General features: G+C 29.8%; 3 protein-coding genes across 8 annotated transcripts; 2 read left to right on the top strand and 1 right to left on the bottom strand.

The window, feature by feature from the left end:
- The first annotated feature begins 1,171 nt into the window (after nt 1-1,171).
- Nucleotides 1,172-1,814, top strand: LOC114177175 (sodium/hydrogen exchanger 6-like). The gene is made up of 2 exons (XM_028062431.1): nt 1,172-1,462; nt 1,550-1,814. Exons 1-2 carry the CDS (start codon nt 1,218-1,220, stop codon nt 1,617-1,619), a joined length of 315 nt encoding a protein of 104 aa, XP_027918232.1. The 5' UTR covers nt 1,172-1,217; the 3' UTR covers nt 1,620-1,814.
- Nucleotides 1,733-10,001, top strand: LOC114177173 (sodium/hydrogen exchanger 6-like). 2 transcript variants are annotated; one of them, XM_028062430.1, is made up of 18 exons: nt 1,733-1,901; nt 1,994-2,105; nt 2,467-2,529; nt 2,667-2,686; nt 2,756-2,850; nt 5,502-5,530; nt 5,639-5,670; nt 5,753-5,800; nt 5,892-5,952; nt 6,033-6,130; nt 6,218-6,293; nt 6,395-6,414; nt 6,590-6,687; nt 6,833-6,942; nt 8,160-8,264; nt 8,916-9,010; nt 9,105-9,175; nt 9,811-10,001. In XM_028062430.1, exons 2-18 carry the CDS (start codon nt 1,998-2,000, stop codon nt 9,873-9,875), a joined length of 1,194 nt encoding a protein of 397 aa, XP_027918231.1. In that variant the 5' UTR covers nt 1,733-1,901; nt 1,994-1,997; the 3' UTR covers nt 9,876-10,001. The 2 variants fall into 2 exon arrangements, with proteins under 2 accessions (XP_027918231.1, XP_027918229.1); XM_028062428.1 differs by lacking the exon at nt 1,733-1,901 and having other exon boundaries at nt 2,066-2,105; nt 2,767-2,850.
- A 3,020-nt stretch (nt 10,002-13,021) lies between these two features.
- On the bottom strand, nt 13,022-17,395 carry LOC114179513 (uncharacterized WD repeat-containing protein C2A9.03-like). Of its 5 annotated transcripts, none has more exons than XM_028065873.1 (10): nt 17,281-17,395; nt 16,507-16,671; nt 16,179-16,346; nt 16,000-16,086; nt 15,723-15,857; nt 15,531-15,641; nt 15,058-15,149; nt 14,709-14,814; nt 13,817-13,903; nt 13,022-13,729 (listed from the first exon to the last, which is right to left on the bottom strand). In XM_028065873.1, exons 2-10 carry the CDS (start codon nt 16,648-16,650, stop codon nt 13,319-13,321), a joined length of 1,341 nt encoding a protein of 446 aa, XP_027921674.1. In that variant the 5' UTR covers nt 16,651-16,671; nt 17,281-17,395; the 3' UTR covers nt 13,022-13,318. The 5 variants fall into 5 exon arrangements, with proteins under 5 accessions (XP_027921674.1, XP_027921675.1, XP_027921678.1 ...); XM_028065874.1 differs by having other exon boundaries at nt 16,507-16,674; nt 17,281-17,390; XM_028065877.1 differs by lacking the exon at nt 17,281-17,395 and adding an exon at nt 17,220-17,240.
- Nucleotides 17,396-22,365: the final 4,970 nt, after the last annotated feature.

Here is a 22,365-nt window from a genome sequence, read left to right on the forward strand (position 1 = left end):
ACAAATTATAGACTGAGAAGTGAGTTTAATTCCAATATAATCAAAATATCTTCAGCCTCACTGTTAATAAAAATATTGATTCAAATCTGTCAATTTTTTAAAAAAGTGGATGAGTAAGGAGTGAGTGATGGATCTTTTAAGAATCTAAAGGTTTGTACTCTCCAAAATTTCTATATAAATTTTGTAAGTAAAAATATATACGTATATATATATAATATTTAATTTTTATATTAAATTATGTATTGATTTTCTACATTTTATTTTAAACTTTTTATTCCTTCAAAATTATTTCAAATTTTTTATCCCCAAATTTTGTAATAAAGTTTAACTGCTTTATAGACTTCGTTTTCAAAATTACAGTAAAACGTTTAGAAACAAACATTGATGATTTAAATTTACTTATAATTCAATTTATAACCAATGTATATATAATGTATAAACTTTAGAAATAAAGTCCTACCAAATTTAAATAAAAAAAGAGATAGTCTACCAATGAAAAAATAGTCCGAAAAGTTTTATACATATGACTGAATTAGGATACCAACCCACCAAAACATTATAAAGAAGAAAAAGAAAACAAAAGAAAAAATTATATTATTTACATTGTAAAATTAGTTCAAATAGGTAAGTTTACTTAAAAAGACGTAAAATATTTAATAATTTAGTTTAAATATTATTTACATAATTTTTATTAGAAGAAATTAAATTCATAAAATAAACTAACAATGTCATAAAAAACGTATATTTTAATTCTTTCAAAACATTAAAATTAAAAATTACATAGTAGAAAATTTAAACATAATATTTTATATAGTTATTTTGTCAATTGAAGAAAAGTGGGTTGGCCCGCGTGATCTGAGATTTTGAAGTGCACGTGATAGTGGAGTGACACGTGGATATTGGACTTATCAAAGAATATAATAAACAATTTAAAACGTGATAATGGAGTGACACGTGGATATTGGACTATATACGAGGAAATATAATAAACAATTTAAAGTAGGTTAGAACATAAAGTCAAAAATGCACTTTATGTGTGAAAGGACAGATGGCAAAGGCGCTGACTTCCACGTGGCAACCCAAACTGAAACGGGCCATAGCAAGCAATGCAGAAACTATAAATTACGATTATTTGATATTTAATTAATGGTTTAGTTACTTTTTACAAGAAGAGAGCGTGATAGAGACAGCGAAAGGGAATTGGGTCGATTGAACTGATGACGGAGGGTAGCAATCCAATATCTCCGGCGGACGGCGTGGACGTGATCGGCGGCGGCAAAGAGCAGCAGGCGGCGGGAGTGGGGATTCTCCTTCAAATAATGATGCTGGTTTTGTCTTTCGTGTTAGGTCACATCCTTCGTCGCAAAAAGGTTTACGTTCTTCCCGAAGCCAGCGCTTCTCTTCTCATTGGCTTGCTCGTTGGTACACTCGCTAACATTTCTCACACTCAAACTAGTATCAGGTCTCAATTCACTTTCTATTGCCATTCCTATTCTCTCATTTCTTTTTCTGATTCTCTGGAACCTCACTCACTTTCTATCACAAACAGGGCGTGGTTCAACTTTCACGAGGAGTTTTTCTTCCTCTTCCTTTTACCTCCTATAATATTATATCCTTAACCACTCGCATTCTTCTGCTGTTCTTTAATTTCATCACAATTACTTATTGTTTTCATTTCCTTGACCTTGCGCTTTCGCTTTACTCAGTCTGGCTTCAGTCTCTCGCCTGTAAGTTCTTTTTTCTTGTCCTTTCACTCTTGTTGCATTCTTTTGTTTTCAAATTGGTTCTTTCACTTTGCGTTTTCGCTCTTTGCAGAAACCTTTTTTTTCTAATTTTGGAGCTATTGTCACGTTTGCCATACTGGGCACCTTTCTGGCTTCCATTGTGACGGGTGTCTTAGTGTAAGCATTTTTTTTTTTTGGCATTTTTCATTTTTTCCATTCCAGTTTGTTACCTTGTGATTCGTTTCCTTGGTTTGCTTCTCTGTCCACAGTTATATGGCTGGATTGATGCACCTTATCTACAGATTACCTTTTGTTGAGTGTCTAATGTTTGGTGCACTGATATCCGCAACCGATCCTGTTACTGTTTTGTCCATATTTCAGGTGATGTAGTTTACGTATTGCTTTAATTTTTGTTTTCCTATTTGCTTGTACTACATGCTACATACACTTGTTCCGAGTCTCCTCGCTTCTAAGGTTATGTGCCAATTGCTCCTTAATGCAACATGGTGTTAGTTGTGAAGAACCATTTTGGGTAACCTCTTTCTAGAGCTCTTCTGCTCCCTTTACCAATGCTTTTCACTACCATTTTATTAACTTGTGAAGGTTTTGGCTTTCCTAATTTCAATCCCACTACCCTGTCATCTGTTATCTTTCTATTTCATTTTAGTATTATAATATGTTATGCACCTTACATTCTGATTCGATTTGTTCCTGATGGGCGCTTTTGCCTGCCTTATTGCAGGAGCTTGGCACAGACGTCAATCTTTATGCCTTGGTTTTTGGAGAATCTGTTTTGAATGATGCTGTAATTTTCTATTACTACAACGTTTCTTTTTTACTCGTGAAAGTGAATCAATTGTGATTTAAATATGGATGGTACCACTTGCTGATCTTTTCCCTCTTTTATGTCTCTCCTTTCTGACCCTTAATCTACGCTGGCAGATGGCTATTTCTTTGTACAGGTATATGGAAATTTCTACGTTTATAAAAGATAACCTATCATTATTTTGACTCAAATATTCACCTTGCAGGACAATGACAGTGATTAAAAGTAATCCATCTGGACAAAATTTCTTCATGGTGGTTGTTAGATTTTTAGAGACTTTTGTCGGGTCACTGTCTGCTGGTTGGTTTTAGAAATCTTACACGAACTCTTTATGTAGTGTTTATGGGCTTTAAAGTTGATTATCCCCATCTACTTTCGTACTTTCCCAACCTACTCCCCCCAATTTTTGTGTTACTTAATCCCTTCTACTTGGGATTTAGATTAAAACGAAACTAAGTTTCTTATCAATTTTAATGGTTACATAAAATCCTTATATTTGGTGAAAATAATCCTTTTGGTGTCAATTTATTAAAACATGTTAAGGAGAATTCAGAAAGTACTTTTTATTTGTACCACTTAATGAATTCACATATATTATCAAAATAGGTGAATACCACTTTTATGATAGAAATTAGATGCAAATTGATATTCCAGTTGTTCAAATGAAGCATTCAGACTCCAACTTGTTTGAAAGGAGTTTGTCATGTTTAAAAGAAGCACACATAATTATATTGGTAATAACAAATTTGGATCTACCTGTGGAAGATTGTTGTAATACTTGATTGATGAATAATAGTAGAAAGTGTTAACAGTTGGTGGAGGATGCAATGTCCGCTGTGTGATAGACATGAGAAACTATTATTCTTGTTCCAAAATTAGATGAATACCACTTTTGTGTTAGAAGTTAGATGCAGATTGATATTCCAGTTGTTCAAATGAAGCATTCAGTCTCCAACTTGTTAAAAGGAGTTTGTCCTCTTTAGCAGAAGCACACATAATTATATTGGTATTAACAAATTTGGATCTACTTGTGGAAGATTGTTGTAATACTTTACTAATGAATAATAATGGATAGTGTTAACAGTTGATGGAGGATGCAATGTCCGTTGTTGTGACAGACATGAGAAACTATTATTCATGTTAGAAGTGGAGTTTAAGTCTAACTGAACCCCACAAAATTGACTTGTAAGATGAGGTTTGCATCCCACTTATATAGTATGAAATTGCCTTATCTCTAGTTGATGTGGGACTTCCAACCCCCCTCCCCCCCACCCCTCATGTCAAGGTATATATATCTCGTGCGTGGTCTTATCTCTGGTTGATGTGGGACTTTCAACTTCCCCCCCCCCTCACGTCGAGGTATATATATCTCGTGTGTGGATCTAGAAATGGGTGGTCCGTTAGCGGCCCGATAGCGGGTGGAGCAGAATGTCCAAGAAATCTCATTAGGATAGGTTCTAACCTGTCTCTGATAGCATATTAGAAGCGGAGTTTAAGCCAACTCAACCTCACAAACCAGCTTGTAAGGTGAGATTTGCACCCCACTTATATTGTATATTGTATGAAATTGCCTTATCTCTAGTCGACTTCCAACAATTCCTATTGAAAAATTAGATGAATACCACTTTTATGATAGAAATTAGATGCAGATTGATATTCCAGTTGTTCAAATGAAACATTCAGATTTGAACTTGTTATAATGATACTAACAAATTTGGATCTACTTGTGGAAGATTGTTGTAATACTTTAGTGATGAATAATAATAGAAAGTGTTAACAATTGGTGGAGGATGCAATGTCCGTTTTGTGACAGACATGAGAAACTATTATTCCTGTTCTTGGAGATCATATTGACCGGTTAATGTAGAATAGATTGTCTTCTTCACAAGACCGAGATGGTTGAATCCTTTGTTGTGGTGACTCTTGTTGTTATCCTTGTCCTTCTACATTTCTCCAAGAGTCAACTAAGGAGGGTTGTCACCTGTAAGAATTAAGATACCTGAGTTAGTGAGGTCAAAAGGTGAGAAAGTAAAGAATGATGTGTACTTGGTTAGGGTTTATCCTCCCCTATATATACCACATTTATCACAATGGTCATGATCATGCGAATCGTCATGATAAGGATTGATTTGTATGTTCATACTCCTTGTTTCCTACTACAATTATGTGATCATTTTGGGGATTGAGCAATTGTACATGTGATGCAGGAAAAGATTGTGCCAACTTATTTGTTGAACGATATTGGTTGGTGGCTTTGGGCTACTCTGGGTGCTTGGTCATTGATAAGTATCCAAACATTTAAAGAACCCACCTTCAAAATCTAGCTATTTAGTGGGGATAAGAGCATTTCAAGGAATCGCTTAACCACTCTTTTTCAAGAGGTAAGTAACCAATCACCTGGAGAACCCACCCTTAAAAGCTAACCATCAAGGGATGAGAACCAAATACTTTAATACTCTATTGAACATTTCATCCCTACTCGATGTGGGAGCACCCCGTAAAACTCAAGTCCCTATTAGTTATTCTAGAACAAATGATTCATTGTACTTGCTACTATGAATTTTTCTATTTTATTTTAAAATGGCTGTTGTTAGTAACTCAATGGTTGTTAAATAATCTCTTACACTTTGTTTGATGAGGTGATTGAAAGAGAGGGATTGAATAAGGAAAGAAGAAAGAGAATTAGAGTGAAAGGTAGGGATGACAAATAAACTTGTACCAATGAGTATTGTTTGAACTCGTTTTGAGGACATCGGAATGTCTATGAGTAATACCGTCCCCTTTTAAATTACTAAAACGCCTGTAGTTTATTTAGTATTATATTTTGAAATTTATGTAATTATAATTTATTATTATTATTATATTTGATTATTTGACATTGAAGAGAAGAAAATGTGTGTCCTTTTGGTATTCAATATTCCTGATTTGGCATTTTTTCTGTGGCTCTGCAGGTGTTGGAGTTGGTTTTGTATCTGCATTAATATCCTTTTAAATTAACCGTTGTGCTAAACATATACATATATATGGATCTTAGCAATTCTTTGGAGATTTGAAAATCAAAATATAGTGAAACCTTAACTATCAATACCTATTCAAATATTCAGGGTTGGATATTGACAAGTAAGTATTTATATTTAGTTTCTTGGTTGAATATAACCAGGTCATATCTTGAAATTACTGATCTTTTTGTTCTTCAATTTAGTCTTCAGAACTTGGAGAGCTGTCTTTTTGTTCTTTTCCCGTATTTCTCGTAAGAAAACTCCTTGGACCATTTCTACATAACTTTATTGTAAAATTTCTATAAATTTCCTTATGCTGGTGCAAATTATTTTATTTCTCAGGTACATGCTTGCTGAAGGTCTTGGACTGTCTGGTATCGTATCAATATTGTTCACAGGAATGGTAATTGCATCTTATATTATTTTATTGGTCATTTCATGTGTTTTAAAACATTCTTATGCCGACTTTTGTGTTCATTTTAGGTCATGAAGCATTACACATATTCGAATTTGTCACGTAGTTCTCAAAGATTCGTCTCTGCATTTTTTGAGTTGATATCATCATTAGCTGAGACATTTGTGTAAGGAGGATTTAATGGCAGATTCCCTTCTAGTTCAGCATTACCTCTAAATGATGCACGTGAATCATTTTATCTAATGATCTACAGATTTATCTACATGGGCTTTGATATTGCTATGGAGAAACATAGTTGGTCGCATGTTGGATTTATATTCTCTTCCATTGTATCCTTTCCTTGGTCCTATAAATTTCAATTTTTGTGATTTGTACTATCCTGATGTTTCATATTTGTCCTCCTCCTCAACTTGCCTGGTAACCACTTCAGATATTCATTGGAATTGCAAGGTATCTATGCTGTAATTTCTGTAGTCATGAGTTGTTGATCAGTGACATATGAGCCTGTCAGGCTTTTAGCTAGTTTGGTAAAATATAAAGAAATGCATGCACTTTGACACCTCTCTGCTTAGCTTTCATATTTGTCCACGAAAATATAAGTACACTGTTTGATCACTTTGTGCAGGGCAGCCAATGTGTTCTCATGTGCTTATTTGGTCAACTTGGTTAGACCTGCCTATCGACAGATTCCGCGAAAACACCAGAAAGCACTTTGGTATAGTGGTAAGGTTTCAGAATTTTACAAATCCTTGAGTATAATCTGGAAAGCTTTCTTGATTCGGTAAATAAAACAGACTACTTGATTTTGGTGTGTTGTTCAATGCCCTGTCTTTTTGTGTTGAGTTTTGTACTTTATGAACATGTACAGGACTTCGAGGGGCAATGGCTTTTGCCCTTGCTCTGCAATCAATTCATGATCTGCCAAATGGACATGGACAGATCATCTTGACTGCAACTACTGCAATAGTTGTTTTGACGGTAGGCTTTCTCATGCTTGTCATCAAATATTTTAAGCTAATCATTAGTCATTACACTAGAAATAAATTCATGTGGAAGCAGAGTACGGTCCTTTGCTATTTCACTCTTTTGAATGTTATTTTCACGCTTTATTCTGTTTCTGATATTCCATATCTATATTCCTATCTAAAAGGCTATTTAAAGAAAGAAAACTTTATATAAAGCATGGTATGCCATTTCTATCCTTTTTTAAATTGTCATTGTGTGCATCTTTTTCTTTCTTACCTCCATAGATATTCACTGCCATGCCAGATACAAGAAATTGGTATTCTGACTAAAATCATTTGGTGCAATACACTATCCTACCTTTCTATTGTTCAAGGAGGAGTGTAGTTGCTTGCACACTCTAACACTTTATTTCTACTTGAAATTTATTAAAAATTACAAAATCATGACTGAAACTTATTAATAAAGAAATGAGACTCAAAAAAGAGTGGTTCCAAAGGTTGTTTCACTAGCACTTTTATTGTGCAAATGTGGGTTTGTCTAGGCTTGGGGGGAAATTCTCATGAATGCTTCATAATTTCTGACTGTAACCAACTAATTTGGGTTTCTCCATTCAACATACGATTTGATTGGCTGATGTAGGATCTTCCATGAAAAGGCAATCTTAGCAGTTGGACTATTATTAGCTCCATCTTCAGATGCAAGAGGGGCAAAGAAGGTTGAGAAGGAAATCAATCTATAGAGCAGGAAGGCATCAAGAAACGTGAGGATTGTATTACAATAAAACATGAAAAGAAACTGCAGGGAAAAAACATCAAGGAGACTGAGTAGTAAACTTAAAGTTTATTTAAAAAATAATATTAAGTTAGCATATTCTTGAATTTTCTGGACGAATCTTGATAAAAATGTGCAAGATCTGAATCCAATGTTAAGGAAACACTGTCAGCTTACTGATATTTAAGATAAATAGACCATTCAAGAATCTCAGCGGGAGAGACAGAAATTTGGACATTTCCAATGGAGAATACTGTGCCTCATCATCTGTCAAAAATGTACTAGTTCTGGGGTGAATTGGACAACTTGATAGGAACTTCTGGAAAATTACACGGAAGTTTGGTCCACCTTTATTTTTCTTCTTAAGTTACTTGCAGCGACCTATTTTTTTCACCACCTTTTCACAGTCCCTATACCTGGCTAGTTATTCACAATAAAGTTTGGTTACTTTATTTCAGGTATTACTGATTGGTGGTTCAACAGGCACCATGCTGGAAGCTTTACAAGTTGTAGGTAGTGACAGTCCTATCATCCAGAGTCCTTTGGCTTCAGTTACCAGATCGGTAAGTTTTTCCTAGATGAGGTTCTTTTGCTTATCAAACAGTAGAACCATCTCTTCATTTTTGTTTCCACATAATTGCCTTTTACCTGTGGAATAGCAAGAAACACATAGCTGACTTCTGCTCGAGTGAGATGTGGTTGGGGGACTGCCTAAATTGAAAAATACTTGACACATGTTTGGGATGGATTTTGTAGGCAAAATAATCGTTTCTTTTTTTATCAAAAGATTTTATTTAGATCTTGTGTATGTGACTAGGCTATATATTTGTTGCTGAAAGTAACAGAAGCATGAAAATTGACTTATGTTATAATTATGCTCTTAAATGGCATACAAAACTGAAGTTGAGTCATTCCATTAGGGAAAACAAATCTCTTGGATCTATAGTCAACCCTATAAAACCAGTTTATAAGCGAGGTTTGCACCTATTTATATATTATAATTTGGTTATATCTTTAGTCAATGTGGATCTCCAACAAAATTAAATAGTCCAGAGCTATGATCTGGAACCAAGTTTAAGTGTTAGATATAGAATATATGTAAAACTCTGAATGCAATTTAAATTCAAAGAAACTACATATTTATGAACTTTGTCATGGAATTGTATGTTTGTTTTTATTCTCTTTCAACTAACATCTTTGGTTTCATCCACAAGACTTTTGGGGGAACCAATGGTTATCTTTCTCCTGAAGATGAAGAATCATCATCAGGGAACAAAATCAAGATGAGGCTACAAGAATTTCAAAGAAGGTACCATCCGTGCTCTGAAATTGAAGATATTTTAAATGTATGTTTACATTACTGAAATTTCTAGTTTTGATTTTTCTTTGCTTTTCTGTTGTAGTGCTGCATCTTTTACAGCATTAGATAAAAACTACCTCACCCCATTCTTCACTAGTCAAAATGAAGATGAAGGTATGTTTGACTTGGCATTGATTTCTAATCAATAATATATGTTAAATTCTCGCAGAAGATTAAGAATTAGTATTTGGTGTTACTATATCTGACGTTTTTGCTTTTTAATATGCTGTTTTATGCGTCTTACTAGTTCAACAAGCTAAGTCGTAGTCTTGCATTCTAAATATGAATTACCTTATTTTGAATCGGAGATTTCTTGGATGTTTTTCCCTTTCGTACTTCTATCTGCTTACAAGCACAATTCTATCCCGTTAAAGAGGAAGGAGGAGCAGGAGCATTTTTGGGTATTATCTTGTTTTTTCAAGCGATTATGACCATATTTTGGGCATTTAGAAACTAACTATTTTTTAACCTTTAAAATCTTGTTTTGTTGTTACTGTCAAACTTACATTGCAGTATTTGATCCATATTATGCACGTATGCTTCATAGTAAGTCATAAAATTCCTCCTTTATACGAATGCAAATTTTTCATGAAATATCTATCAGTTGCGATTCTGACATGATTTCTTCTCTTTGATGTTGGTGTGCACTACTATACTTGTTTGAATTTTATGAATTAATTTTAGGCTTAGTGAATAAATTTTGTTGACTTCGTATTTGCGCAATTTGGCCCTGGTCTTGGTCTTAACAGCTATGCCCCTGACTTCGGAGAACATGGGATTGGATGATGATGACCGTGAAAACTACTCGTCATGATATTTTTGGAGCAACGTACTCAATAATACTATGAAGGTTCCTTTTTGTACACCCTTGAGTCACGTGCAATTTATTGATAACTTGGAGGAATTGCCATAATAGAAGGATCATTCCAAGTTTCCAACAGAATTCAGAAACTTCGTCAAGTAGGCAGATTAGGTTGGAAGACAGACATCTTATCTGCTGCATTAGTATTCTATGCTTTCAAGTTGATGACTATGGTTCTTTCACGAAGCTGGGGATTTGTAAACTTGATCTAACATACGTGTTTACTCACTCTAATATCGATAGTCCAAGATTAGGCAAGCACATGATCTTCATATAAAATATTCGCGTTATTTGTTCCTTGCAGTAATCAAAAAGATGGAGAGAATATGCATGTTGTACAAGTGATGATGATAGAAAGAAATACTAAAATGTTTCAATTATGCTATAAATTCGTTCGAGTTTGAAATAGTCTTAAACAGTCCTAGCATAATTGTATTCAAAAAGTTCATATTACCTTGTACATATTTTATTTATTTATGCTGGCTCACTGCTAGTCTTGTACGAAGTCTAATGAATATAATAGTGTATCAAGTACTTGTGTATATCAACTTTATTTTAAAAACTGTGACTAGTGGCCCAAATATTTTGGACTGAGGTGGAAAAGATGAATGAACTCCGTCTTTTTTTTTTTCTCTTAATAAAAGATTTTCAAACTAAATAATTTGAAAGCCAAAATTGACTTTTGGATTGTGTAATCAAAAGTTAAATGACTTTTAATGGATGGTGTAATTCAAAAGTTATATTTAACTTTTGAAATATACAATTACTTTTAGGTTATGTAAAAAGAAAAATAACTTAACTTTCAGATTACGTATTGTGAAAATCATTTTTTTACTTTCGGAGTGTACATGTTGAGTGTGAATTTGAGGAAAAAAAAGTTAATATGATTTTGTTTGAATAAGAAATGATATCATTTGAGATGAAAATTTATAAAAGTTAGTGGCTTGACTATTTGATACTTTTCAATATTAGAATATTGTTAAATTTAGCTTCTATAGTTTAAATACTTAATTTATTTGTTTATCAAATTATATAATTTGACATTTTAATTTTTAACCTCCAGCTTTATAATAATGTTGAAATAAATGAATATTCTAATCATAGTGAACGAATTCAATTTGATTGTACAACAATATACTTATAATATAAATTTTATACTTTTAAATGAGTCGTTCCATCAATCTATAATGGACGAAGTCGAATTATAAAAAAAATTATCAAAAAATAATTAAGTTTATCTGATTTATTTTTATTTCAACTCATAGTGAGTTAATTTGTATGAGCTAAATTAACACACTTTAATATTTTTAATTATAATATTCTGTCAAAACATGATTATAAGAGATAAGGTATTTTTTTCTTTTTTAGCCCACAGATACTCCCTAACAGTTTACCCATTGATATCAAATTTTAAGACGAGAAAGGTAAAATAAAGTTAAAATACTCTTTATAATAAAATTATTAGAAAATATATTTTACGTAACACATTCATAGTGTTAGCTTATAAAAAGCTTATTTAAATATTTTTTTTATTTTTTAAAAATGATTATAGATTAAAAAAGTCCAAACGAATTTGTAGTTTAATTATGGTAAAAAAATTATCAAGAGTATACTACTTGGACATTAAGAATGTGTTTGGATTGGGATGTCATACCGTCAAAGTGTGAGTGCGAGAATGGATGTGCGAATGTCTGGAGTGATTGTTTCAGGAAATTTAGAAGAATTTGAGGATGATGACATCACTCATAACCATCCGCAGATATACACACGATGTGTGGAGAAGAACTATTCAACTTTAACAAAAGACAAAAATTAACCTTCTTTTTTTGTATTAGATAGTGACTTTGTATTTTAATTTGTCAGCACTTTGTTTTTGTGGCATTTTCACAAGTCACTCTAGTCTCTAATTTTTGTAATTAGAACATTTGCATATATATATATATAATGTAACATAGAAAAGTCTTAGTGGTATTAATTTTATCTACTAAACAGTTTTATTATTTTTGGTTAATTGTAGGAATTTAATTTAGGTTTAAGAAGATATATTACTTATAAAACTTTATTGTTGTTTATGACTATAATGTTTACAATAGTTATACCATTAATATAGAAATTATTATATAGAAAAATGTAATTAAATATTTTATTTACAATTCCCTTTTAATTTTAAATTTAGCTTCCTAATTTTAATTTAATTTGATATCATTTGTACTATTTCTTTTAAAATTTTATTACATTTATTCTCAAAGGTAAAATAGTAATTACTTAATTTTATTTATTAAAATATTTTTTTTAATTTATCATACACAAACTTTCATTTCAAATTTATTCAAATCACATAATCTCTTTCTTAATCCAAACAACACAATTTCTTCTTTATTTCCTCAAATTCATTCGTTCACTCTCTCCTAAATCCACTCTTTGATCCAAACAATCCTAATATTCACTATTAATAGTAAATATGACACAAGAATGGTAAGTTTAAAAAAAAATGTATATCTAATACATGTAAATTGTGATTTCAATCTATATGGTACAAAATTTACCTAACTTATCCTAAAGTATATTAGTCTACAAATCGTAGTTTTTATGATTATAAAACAACAAACCGGTACCGGTATCTTCCGAAACACTTACATTAATTTACTCATTTCAAACACTTTTAATGCACACATAAGTTTATTTGTATATATACAATTGTAAGTGTGGTACAATAACTAATCACCTTGTCACCACCCAATATCTTAATCTTTAAGATAAGTTTATTTTACAAATATTTGTAACATTGGTGTAAGAACTCTAATAACCTTAACACCACCGAATGACTTAATTAATGTGATTTATATTACACCGGAACAAGGGTAATTTTTAATAATAGATTACTGTACTTAATATTACAAATCACAATCATTAGATCAAAAGTTTTGACCTAATATTAAGTATTTAATCTGATAATTAGTATTTAAGTCAGGGTCTCAAATTTAATTTCTAATGAGATGATTGTGGAGGCATCAGTTGTCTAATAACAAAGACGGAGTGAGTTAAGTCACATTCCGTTGAGATGTAGGTGGGGAATTTATTTTGCAGGTGAAAGAGTGAAAGGTGAATTCTGTCTATTGCCTTTTATGAACCATGAATAAGCCCGTCTAGAGTACAAATTTAGCACACATTCTTCCATCTATGGCAAAAGATATTGAAATAAAAATAAAAAGGTAAGAGATAGGAAATCAAGGTTATTTAAAACAACGGAGTTTATGTAACGACCTTATCATCCTACATTGTATGATGAAGCATGCCACCGATCATTTTTTTTTTTTTAGTGAGGTGGTGCCACAATTCCTAGACAGAAGAACATAAACTGTAGGTTCTTATAGACAAGGGGTATGCAGTCCGATTTACATGCAGTCGAGATATTTATAGTTTCGCCGCCGATTGTACTGAAGAAGGCTTCCATAGGTGCGATCCCAAACACCAATGAAAAGTGATTCTGTGTCAGGGCTAAAAGATAAACCAGAGATCTCCCCAAAAAAATCGATCTCCTGCTCCTTCTCGAACCCACTCTTTGCATCATAGACATGCACAAAGTCAGCTGGCTCAGCCATTGCCATGAATCGCCCATCAGATGTGAACCTTATGGAACGTATAGCTCCAAGGTTGCCCTTAAGCACAGCAACAGACTTTGACAAGTTCCTAACATCCCAAACACGGCATGTTTTGTCTTGGTTACCGGTAGCAAAAATGTGGCCATCAGGATGCCATGCAGATGCAAATGAGTAGTCCAAGTGTCCAGATAAAGACTTCACAGTCTACAAGAACCAAAATTTAATTCATTTCTAATTTACTCATACACCGCACATAAGGAATTTATGACATAAATCAACAGAATACACCACCTTTCCAGTTTGAGAATCTACTAGTAATCCTTCTGGGTTATCTCCAACAATCACAAGCAGTTTCGCATCTGGGCTCAATGAAGTATGCTGCGGACAGAAAGGGAAACAAATTCAGATAATTTATTCTATCTATTAGAAGATGAATATCCTATTTTCCGACATTTGGCAGTGTGCACAGTAATGAGCATGCAGAGAGAAAAAATTTATATGTAGACATGCTCTCAATTCTATCTCCTTTTAAAGCTTAAAAATTTCCCCATTACTATTCTACTATCCTGTTTGAAGTTTCCTTAATAATAGTAGACCCATAGATCTCTATAAGAAGCTCTTCCAAAATAAACCCATAAATCGATGTGATCATTTACAACTTAGATTAGTAATGGGTTTTGCATGGGTGCTGAAAATTTAAATATTAGGAATCTTGTGATTTCCTTAAAATCCTAAGCCCTATAAACTGGGGGATTTAGTGACTTCCTTTGGTGTCTATCTACTATAATGCAGCTACAGGGGTAAGATAGGAGCAACAATCTCTTTATTTTGAGTTGTAGGTAATACTACCATTGGATAGCAAGGTTGAAAAGTTCCGATAATTACTATGTGGAGTGATAAGGTGACCTAGTGATTAGAAGGAGGCAAAAAGAGGGGAAGGTTGTGGGTTCAATCCCTCCTGCTAACAACTAACAATTGTCGATAAAAAAAAAAACAAAAAAAAAGATAATTATTATGTATGAATTACATGATTCCTATATGAACTATTAAAAAATGTTTATGCCAAGGGCCTAAGCTATGATGTATGGTTTGTGACACTTGATTGTTGGTTTGCAGATATATATGTACAAATCCCACATGGATTTCTATACAAAATTAAAAACTTAACCTAATAAAGACTTACATTTACAGGCCAAGAGAAGGAGAAATGCTTGGAAAGCTGAAACTTTTCCATGTCAAAGTCTCGAACTCCACAGTCATTATTCGAAGCCATGAAATGAACAGCTCCACTGAGATATCAATTAATTATTAGTATCCTTTGTGATCAATAATTGCTAGCACCATATGAATCAATAAAGATCCAAAATAAATAGAGAAAATAAAAGAAAATTAGTGAAATGAACAGCTCCACTGAGATATCAATTAACTGTTAGTATTCTTTGTGATTATAGTTGCTAGCACCATATGAATCATTAAACATCCAAAACAAATAAAGAAAATAAAAGAAAAATAGTAGAGCAGAGAATCAAGACCTTGGATGCTCATATATCTCAACAGCATTTGTTATTGCATTGTCATCGTAAGTAGTTCTTGAACAAAAACTAACCCCCGGTCGATCTAGGTACTGCAAGAAGAGATGTATCATTTAACCACTCAAGAATTTTCAATTATATGGAATGAAAACAAAGTTCAAATAAATGAGAATGAATTCATATTATTCAGTTTGGCTAGTCAGTAATTGTTCAATTAATCACATCCATTTTAAGGAAAAATAATTTCTATACCATTTAAAAACAATGTAGAAATCTAACAAATATATAGAGTACAAAATTCGTAATCTTGTTTGAACATCCAAGGCAAAAGATAAAATATTGAGCACAATAAATCATAGTGACCAAGTATCCTGCATGGTGTGTAACTATAGTGTATTCAAATAAATAATAATAAATACTAAACATATAGGGAACAAGAATGAAAACTACAACCCCCATAATAGTAGAAGTACCTTGCAAATAAGTTCTCCTTGAAAACCCCCAGCAATCAACAAATTATCCCGCACAGCCAGTGTACTAATTTGTGTTTGAGTAAATCCTTCCAAAAGGCTTCCAGGATGTTTCTATCACCAACAAGCACAAACGGCTTAATTTCATTTCTAGAAGTGATCCTTTTGATAACAAAGGAGTGCATAAATGATTACCTCGCATGGAGCTACATGCCCTGATACATTCAGTATTTCTGATTTCTTGGAACTTAAAGAAGACCAGTGCATAATTGAGTAACTAGAAACAAGATACACATCATGCTTAGATGTTGACCACACCAAATTCCTCAACTGCAAATGGCAGATTGGAGGTATCACATTAACATTAGTTAACTCATTGAGCATGGCACACTGAATTTCTAGGAGGTAATAGTCTAATATTCATCGCATCATCTGAAATGATTCAATATAATTCATTAGTATATAAACGTACCTGGAAATGAAGTATTGTCGATTTCACAGATCTGGTGTTTTGCCAGAAATCATAATACTTTCCTCCCTTATATGTTTGTGAGCATTCCTGTAGGCAAGAGATGAATAGATGTGAAAAAGATAAAAATCCCTAAAAAGCATTACTCAAATGCCACAGAACTCGAGTAAAACACAGTATACCTTTTCTGACAGTTCGCCCGATTGAGGTATATTTTCATAATTCTTGTACTGCTCTAGTCTAGTTTGTCTATACTTCTCACGACTAATGCTCAGTCTATCCCAAGGTATACCTTGAATATCCTTTCCTTTCCTAGCTTCTGCAGCAGTGGTGTCTGTCATTCGATTTTCCTGCAACAGAGAAGCAAGAACCCGCAACCCAACAAGGGCAATCAGAAAGGAAAAGATTATGTCAAAGTCATTTCATAACATTTTACTTATGTAATCGTAAATTAAGCACATAAGACAAAACCAAAAGACATGAACATTTTACTTATGAGGGGAAACCAACCATTGATTCATATTCATCATCATCATCGGATTCGGACTCTGAATCGCCAAACACTCTGCCCCTAAAATATATATCATCTTCTGCATCCGCCATTTCATTATCGTCAGCTACATACTCCATTTCGTCCCCCTGTCGTTGAGCCATCGTTCCCTACGTTATCGATTCCTGCTAAACAAAGGGTGGGAGGTAAAAAGCGGAAAACTCGTCAATTTCACCCGTACGAAAATAAACAAACAAACAAACACCCAATGTCACATAACCCTGAACTAAATTTCAATTTCAATCTCAATTCCAAGTATAAAGATGATAGTCCTCGGTCTCAGAACAGTGACCGGAAAAGGAATAACAAGCAAGCAGTAACCTAACCCTAAAAACGTGAAACCTTCAAAAAAAGCATTTAAATTCTAAAGCTAACCGACAAAGGAGTTGACGAGAAGTGGAAAATCATGAGCAAAACAATGCATGAATTTGGAGAATTCAGAGAGGCGTTAATGCGTAAGGTGCAGAAAGGTTTTATCTTCAAGTTTGGAGACGATGAATTGACGAGAGAAGGCCTCAAAATAAAATAAACCTTCATCGAAAAATAAAAGGGGAAGGAGGAAGAAACGGCATGGAGAGAGGTGAAGGTGGAATTGGGAAACATATTAGAAGGTACAGAGAGATAGAGTTAGAGCTAGAGCTATATATAGAGAGAGAAAGAAGGAGAGAGAGACCTTAGTGTTGGTGAATGGAAGAAGAAAAATAAAAGAAGAGAAGAGAAGAAAAGGAGAAGACCTTGAATTGAAATTGAAATGAATTGAGAGAGACAGATAGAGAGAGGATCTGATCTGCGTTCAAGATTCAAGCACTTTCCTCGGATAGATATATAGGACACATCCCAAACTGTCACTGCGCGTTCCATGTTTTCTTTTTTTCTTTTCATCACTCTTCTTTAATTAATCTTTTAAATTAACTGTCACTGCACGTTTTCCTGTCTCTTCTTTTTTCTAATTATTTACTTTATTTATTACTAGCGTACACACAGACGTTATCGCGTCTGTGTATCCGCATTTTTTAAACATAAATGATAGTATGTTAGTAGGTGATAATAGTATAATGTTATTAAATTAATTTATAAAATAAATTTATATTTATTAAAAATGAAGTGAAATGTTAAAAATAAAGTGAAATAAATAGAGAAATTAACTGTTGATGAATAAAAAAAATAAAAATGATAAACAGTTATATAGAAAATTGATAAAAATAACCATTAATTTTAAAAAATTTAATAAATAATTATACTGTAAAGGGTAAAATTGGTATTATGAAATGTGTACACAAAAAATAGAATTCCCTTTATATATTGTTATAGATTTATTATTGGTATTATGATACATGAATACCGTACGTATGTAATATATAAATATATGATACGTTTATCTATAATAATATAATAATATACAGAGTAGGGATTCTCTTTTATTTTCTCACATTTAAAAATATCAATTTTACTCTTTAAATATAATAATTTATTAAATTTTAAAAAATTGACTGTTATTTTTACAAATTCTTTTATAAAATCTGATTTCTACTTTTTCTCTTTTTTATTTATCAATAGTTATTCTTTCATCTTTTCTGATATATTTTACTTTATTTTTCATAAATATAATTTTAGTTTATATATTTAGTTTATATATTAACTTAATAACATTACAATATTATCACCTACTAATATAATATCACGCATATTTAAAAAATGCATACACACAAACGCGATAACGCCTGTGTTTATGCTAGTTTAAAATAAAATAGGATACGGAATATATATATATATATATATATATATTAAAAAGTGTAAAATAATTTTTAAAAATATGATAAATATATTAATGTTATCGTATGCATTCAAAATAAAATCACAGGTATTCAAGTTGTTAACATAAAAATTATAAACTATTATTATCTTACAAGTATCGTTGTTTTATACATTAAATACTTCATTAATAAATATTGATAAAATTTTAAAAAATATTGAATACGAATACATGTCATGAATACAAATACGTGTTACATATGAATACATTACCCAAATTAAAGTATAAATGTTTCATAGTACCACATTTTTTTCCACTCTGTGTGTGTGTTTGATCAAATAAATTTTATGCAATTAATACAAAATTGAAATATATTCTTTATCATCCTTTTTATTGTTTATTGTAGATTTTTAAACTTTTTATTAATTATTATATATGTTTATACGTTTTTATTATTTGTTGATTGATAAATAATCTAATTTTCTAATAACTAAATTTAATTAGATCATTACACAAAAATTTATTAAACTAAAATAACATAGGAACCTCATTTGAATAATAATTTAGTACTATTATTTAAAAGAATTTCATAACACCTACGATATAAATGGACAATGTTCATAAAGTGTTACTTTCATTCTATGACACTAGCGTAACACAGGCACTATTGCGCCCATACATTTTTTAAATATGCGTAATATTATATTAGTAGGTGATAATATTATAATGTTATTAAGTTAATATATATATATATATATATATATATATATATATATATATATTAAAATTATATTTATTAAAAATAAAGTGAAATATATTATAACAGATAAAAGAATAACCATTGATAAATAAAGAAGAAGAGAAGAAATAGAGACATATGATTTTATAAAAAGTTTGTAAAAGTAACAGTCATTTTTTAAAAATTTAATAAATTATTATATTTAAATGATAAAATCGGTATTTTAAAAAGTGGATACAAAAAGGGAAATCTCCTTTGTATATTGTTATGGATATTAAAGGAATACTTTAGCTGTTAAAATTACTACCGAACTAAATTAATCAACCTTCTAGATTTACTTTAGATTTAGAAGTAAATTTGAACGGATGGAAATAAGTAGATTTTAGGGGAAATAAAGGTGATAATAAAGTTGTTTTATAAATTTGTTTGGATCGGAAAGGAGATTTGAAATAATGAAAATGAATGGATTTCAGGAGAAATATAGGTGAGAATGAAACTCTTTTGATCAAAAGATAGTCAAGATCAATATTTAAATAGTAAATTCATAATATCCACAATTTATATAATATTTACGAGTCAGATCCCACCATGCATAATCCTAAAATCGTGTAATTTGTTTTGTTTTTTTCAAATTTTCAGTTGCACTGGTTATTATTTTTTTTAATAATTAAAATTTTACATTGTTATTACATGCATTCTTAGTCACATAACCATTTTTTATCTAATTAAATTAAATATTAATTCAATTAATTTACTTTTATATAAAATAATAATACACTTAAAATCCAACTACAACACAGCACCACAACATTTCAATTAAAATTTAATACAATTATAATTTTCAAGTTTTCGATCACAATTTTGTATAGACCAAAAATATAATAACGTTTAGTATTTATTAATTATAATATTAGTGTTTCTCTTATTTATTAATTATAACGTTATTATTTATTTTTTCTTTGTTTAAAGAAATTTTTATATCAATATTATGTATGAAAATTGATAACAAATTAATTATTTTAATTTATTTTCCATATGTTATTTTATTTTAATTATTTTCCATTACATTAATTACTTTTATACATGCTATTTAATTTTTTTTTAAAAAAGATTAATTTATATTCTTATAAAAAGAACTTTTCTATACATGGTACTATCTTATGATTTACAATTATATAAACCCTTCTATCTTATGATTTACAATTATATAAACCCCTCAAGATTCTATTTATAATCTCGAATTTTAATAATTTGTTACATAAAGTATTGATTGATGTAATAAATTTAAGTTTAATTACTCTCGTTTAAATGTGTCAATTTGATATTTGTGTTTAAAAATATTTTAATTGAGTCACAACTTTTAAGAAAATGTCTCAATTAGGTTCTTTTTTTATTAATATCTACATGGTATTAATATTTAAAATGATTTATAAAATTAAGCATTGATATTTATATTAAAATTTAGTGATAAAAATCATGAATAAAGTGAACGGTGTTAATAAAGAATGGACCTAATTGAGACATATTTTTAAAAGTGGGTACTAAACTAACACATCCGAACAAAAATGGATATCATTTGACTAATTAAACCAATAAATTTAATAGATTAAAAATATATTTTAATTGATAAAAATGAAATGTTATTTATATTTATTATTATTATATTATTTATTATTATTGTTTATCTTTTGTTTATAATTATTTATTTTATTAATGTTGTTATCATTTATTTTATTAATATAACTATTATTATTTATTATATTATATTATTATTATTTGTTTTATTATACTCTATTTGATTTTAATTAATTGGATTTATTTATATAATAATTATGAAATTAGTTTTTGATATAAAAAAACGTACTTTCTTATCGAATCTTTCCAAAGGAGAGAGGAAAGTTAAATGAAGAGTTTTGTCTTATTTTTCGTCATTTATTGTTTCAAATTTTTAACGTCTTTTGCATTTATGAACTTACAAACTTTCCATATGCAGAAATAAACATACCATTAACAAATGATTTATTCCACTTTCCATCTTATTTTTAGGTTTAGTGATCTTTTCCCCCTTTTATTATTTATAATATTTAGTCCACCTTGCATCTTATTTTTAGGTATAATTATTTTTTCCGTTTTATTATTTATAATTATTAACAGGATTGTCTTTGTTAATCTTTTGGTAAATGTTTTCTTAACAGAGATATATGTCGTAAATATTTTTTATTTATTTTAAATATATTTTTGTAATTAAAAAATTGTTAAATTTTATAAAACAGTCAAATAAAAAATATTAAATTTTAAGAAACATGAATAATATTAATAATATAATTATTTTAATTTAAAACAAACTTTATTTAGATAAAATTGAGAAATAAATGTGAAAGGTAATCTCCTTAGTATAAATTATTTTATCACTTATTTTATATATCATTTAACTATTTTTTGTAATTATTTTAAAAAAATATATATTTATATAAATTTAAAATATTTTTTATTTTAACCATAATAATTAGAAAAAATAATTTTATTTACTATTAGAAATAGGATGTAAAATTATAAAATTTTATAATTTCATCATTTAGATCGTGAGTTAATAAATTGTCATTTTAACTCCTCATGATATTACAACTCTTTATATGAATGTTTTTATTGAAAATATTTAATAAACAGGTTGTATTTAATGAATTTTATGAATACATCATTTAACATTTACATTTATATATTGTTTATTACTTACATTATATTTAATATATAATTTAATACTTACATTATATTTAATTTGTGAGTTAATAAATTGTCATTTTAACTCCTCATGATATTACAACTCTTTATATGAATGTTTTTATTGAAAATATTTAATAAACAGGTTGTATTTAATGAATTTTATGAATACATCATTTAACATTTACATTTATATATTGTTTATTACTTACATACATTATATTTAATATATAATTTAATACTTACATTATATTTAATTTAATGACTATGTTAATTAAAATATTCACTTTAAAAAAATTAATATAATATTCACATTATACTTAACTAGCAAAAATATACCTTTTGTTTTACATATCTTATTTGTGTATATATATATATATATATATATATATATATATATATATATACGTGTATTAATTTTTGTGATAATACAATAATTATTATTATTTTAATTATGAAATTAAATATAAATTGTTTTATAGTTTTATTGTAAATAATTTTTATTAATTTTATAGATAATTAAATAATTAAAAAAATGGTTCAGTTTTAAAAAATTGTCAAATTGAAAAAAATAAACACCGTTAAATTTGAAAAAGAAAACGATTTTAA

The sequence above is a fragment of the Vigna unguiculata genome, chromosome 3, assembly GCF_004118075.2.
Source record: "Vigna unguiculata cultivar IT97K-499-35 chromosome 3, ASM411807v1, whole genome shotgun sequence".
NCBI classification, from domain to species: Eukaryota; Viridiplantae; Streptophyta; class Magnoliopsida; order Fabales; family Fabaceae; genus Vigna; species Vigna unguiculata.

What these genes read in the sequence shown, in the direction of transcription:
- LOC114179513 (XM_028065873.1), bottom strand. Translation starts at nt 16,650, where the DNA reads ATGGCTCAACGACAGGGGGACGAAATGGAGTATGTAGCTGACGATAAT. An exon ending in GGCATGTAGCTCCATGCGAG is followed by an intron (nt 15,642 to 15,722) that starts GTAATCATTTAT and finishes TGTTGGTGATAG; the next exon opens with AAACATCCTGGAAGCCTTTT. An exon ending in CCTTCTCTTGGCCTGTAAAT is followed by an intron (nt 13,904 to 14,708) that starts GTAAGTCTTTAT and finishes TTCTGTCCGCAG; the next exon opens with CATACTTCATTGAGCCCAGA.
- LOC114177173 (XM_028062430.1), top strand. Translation starts at nt 1,998, where the DNA reads ATGGCTGGATTGATGCACCTTATCTACAGATTACCTTTTGTTGAGTGT. An exon ending in AATCTGTTTTGAATGATGCT is followed by an intron (nt 2,530 to 2,666) that starts GTAATTTTCTAT and finishes CTACGCTGGCAG; the next exon opens with ATGGCTATTTCTTTGTACAG. An exon ending in TAGTCAAAATGAAGATGAAG is followed by an intron (nt 9,176 to 9,810) that starts GTATGTTTGACT and finishes TGGTCTTAACAG; the next exon opens with CTATGCCCCTGACTTCGGAG.
- LOC114177175 (XM_028062431.1), top strand. Translation starts at nt 1,218, where the DNA reads ATGACGGAGGGTAGCAATCCAATATCTCCGGCGGACGGCGTGGACGTG. An exon ending in CACACTCAAACTAGTATCAG is followed by an intron (nt 1,463 to 1,549) that starts GTCTCAATTCAC and finishes TATCACAAACAG; the next exon opens with GGCGTGGTTCAACTTTCACG.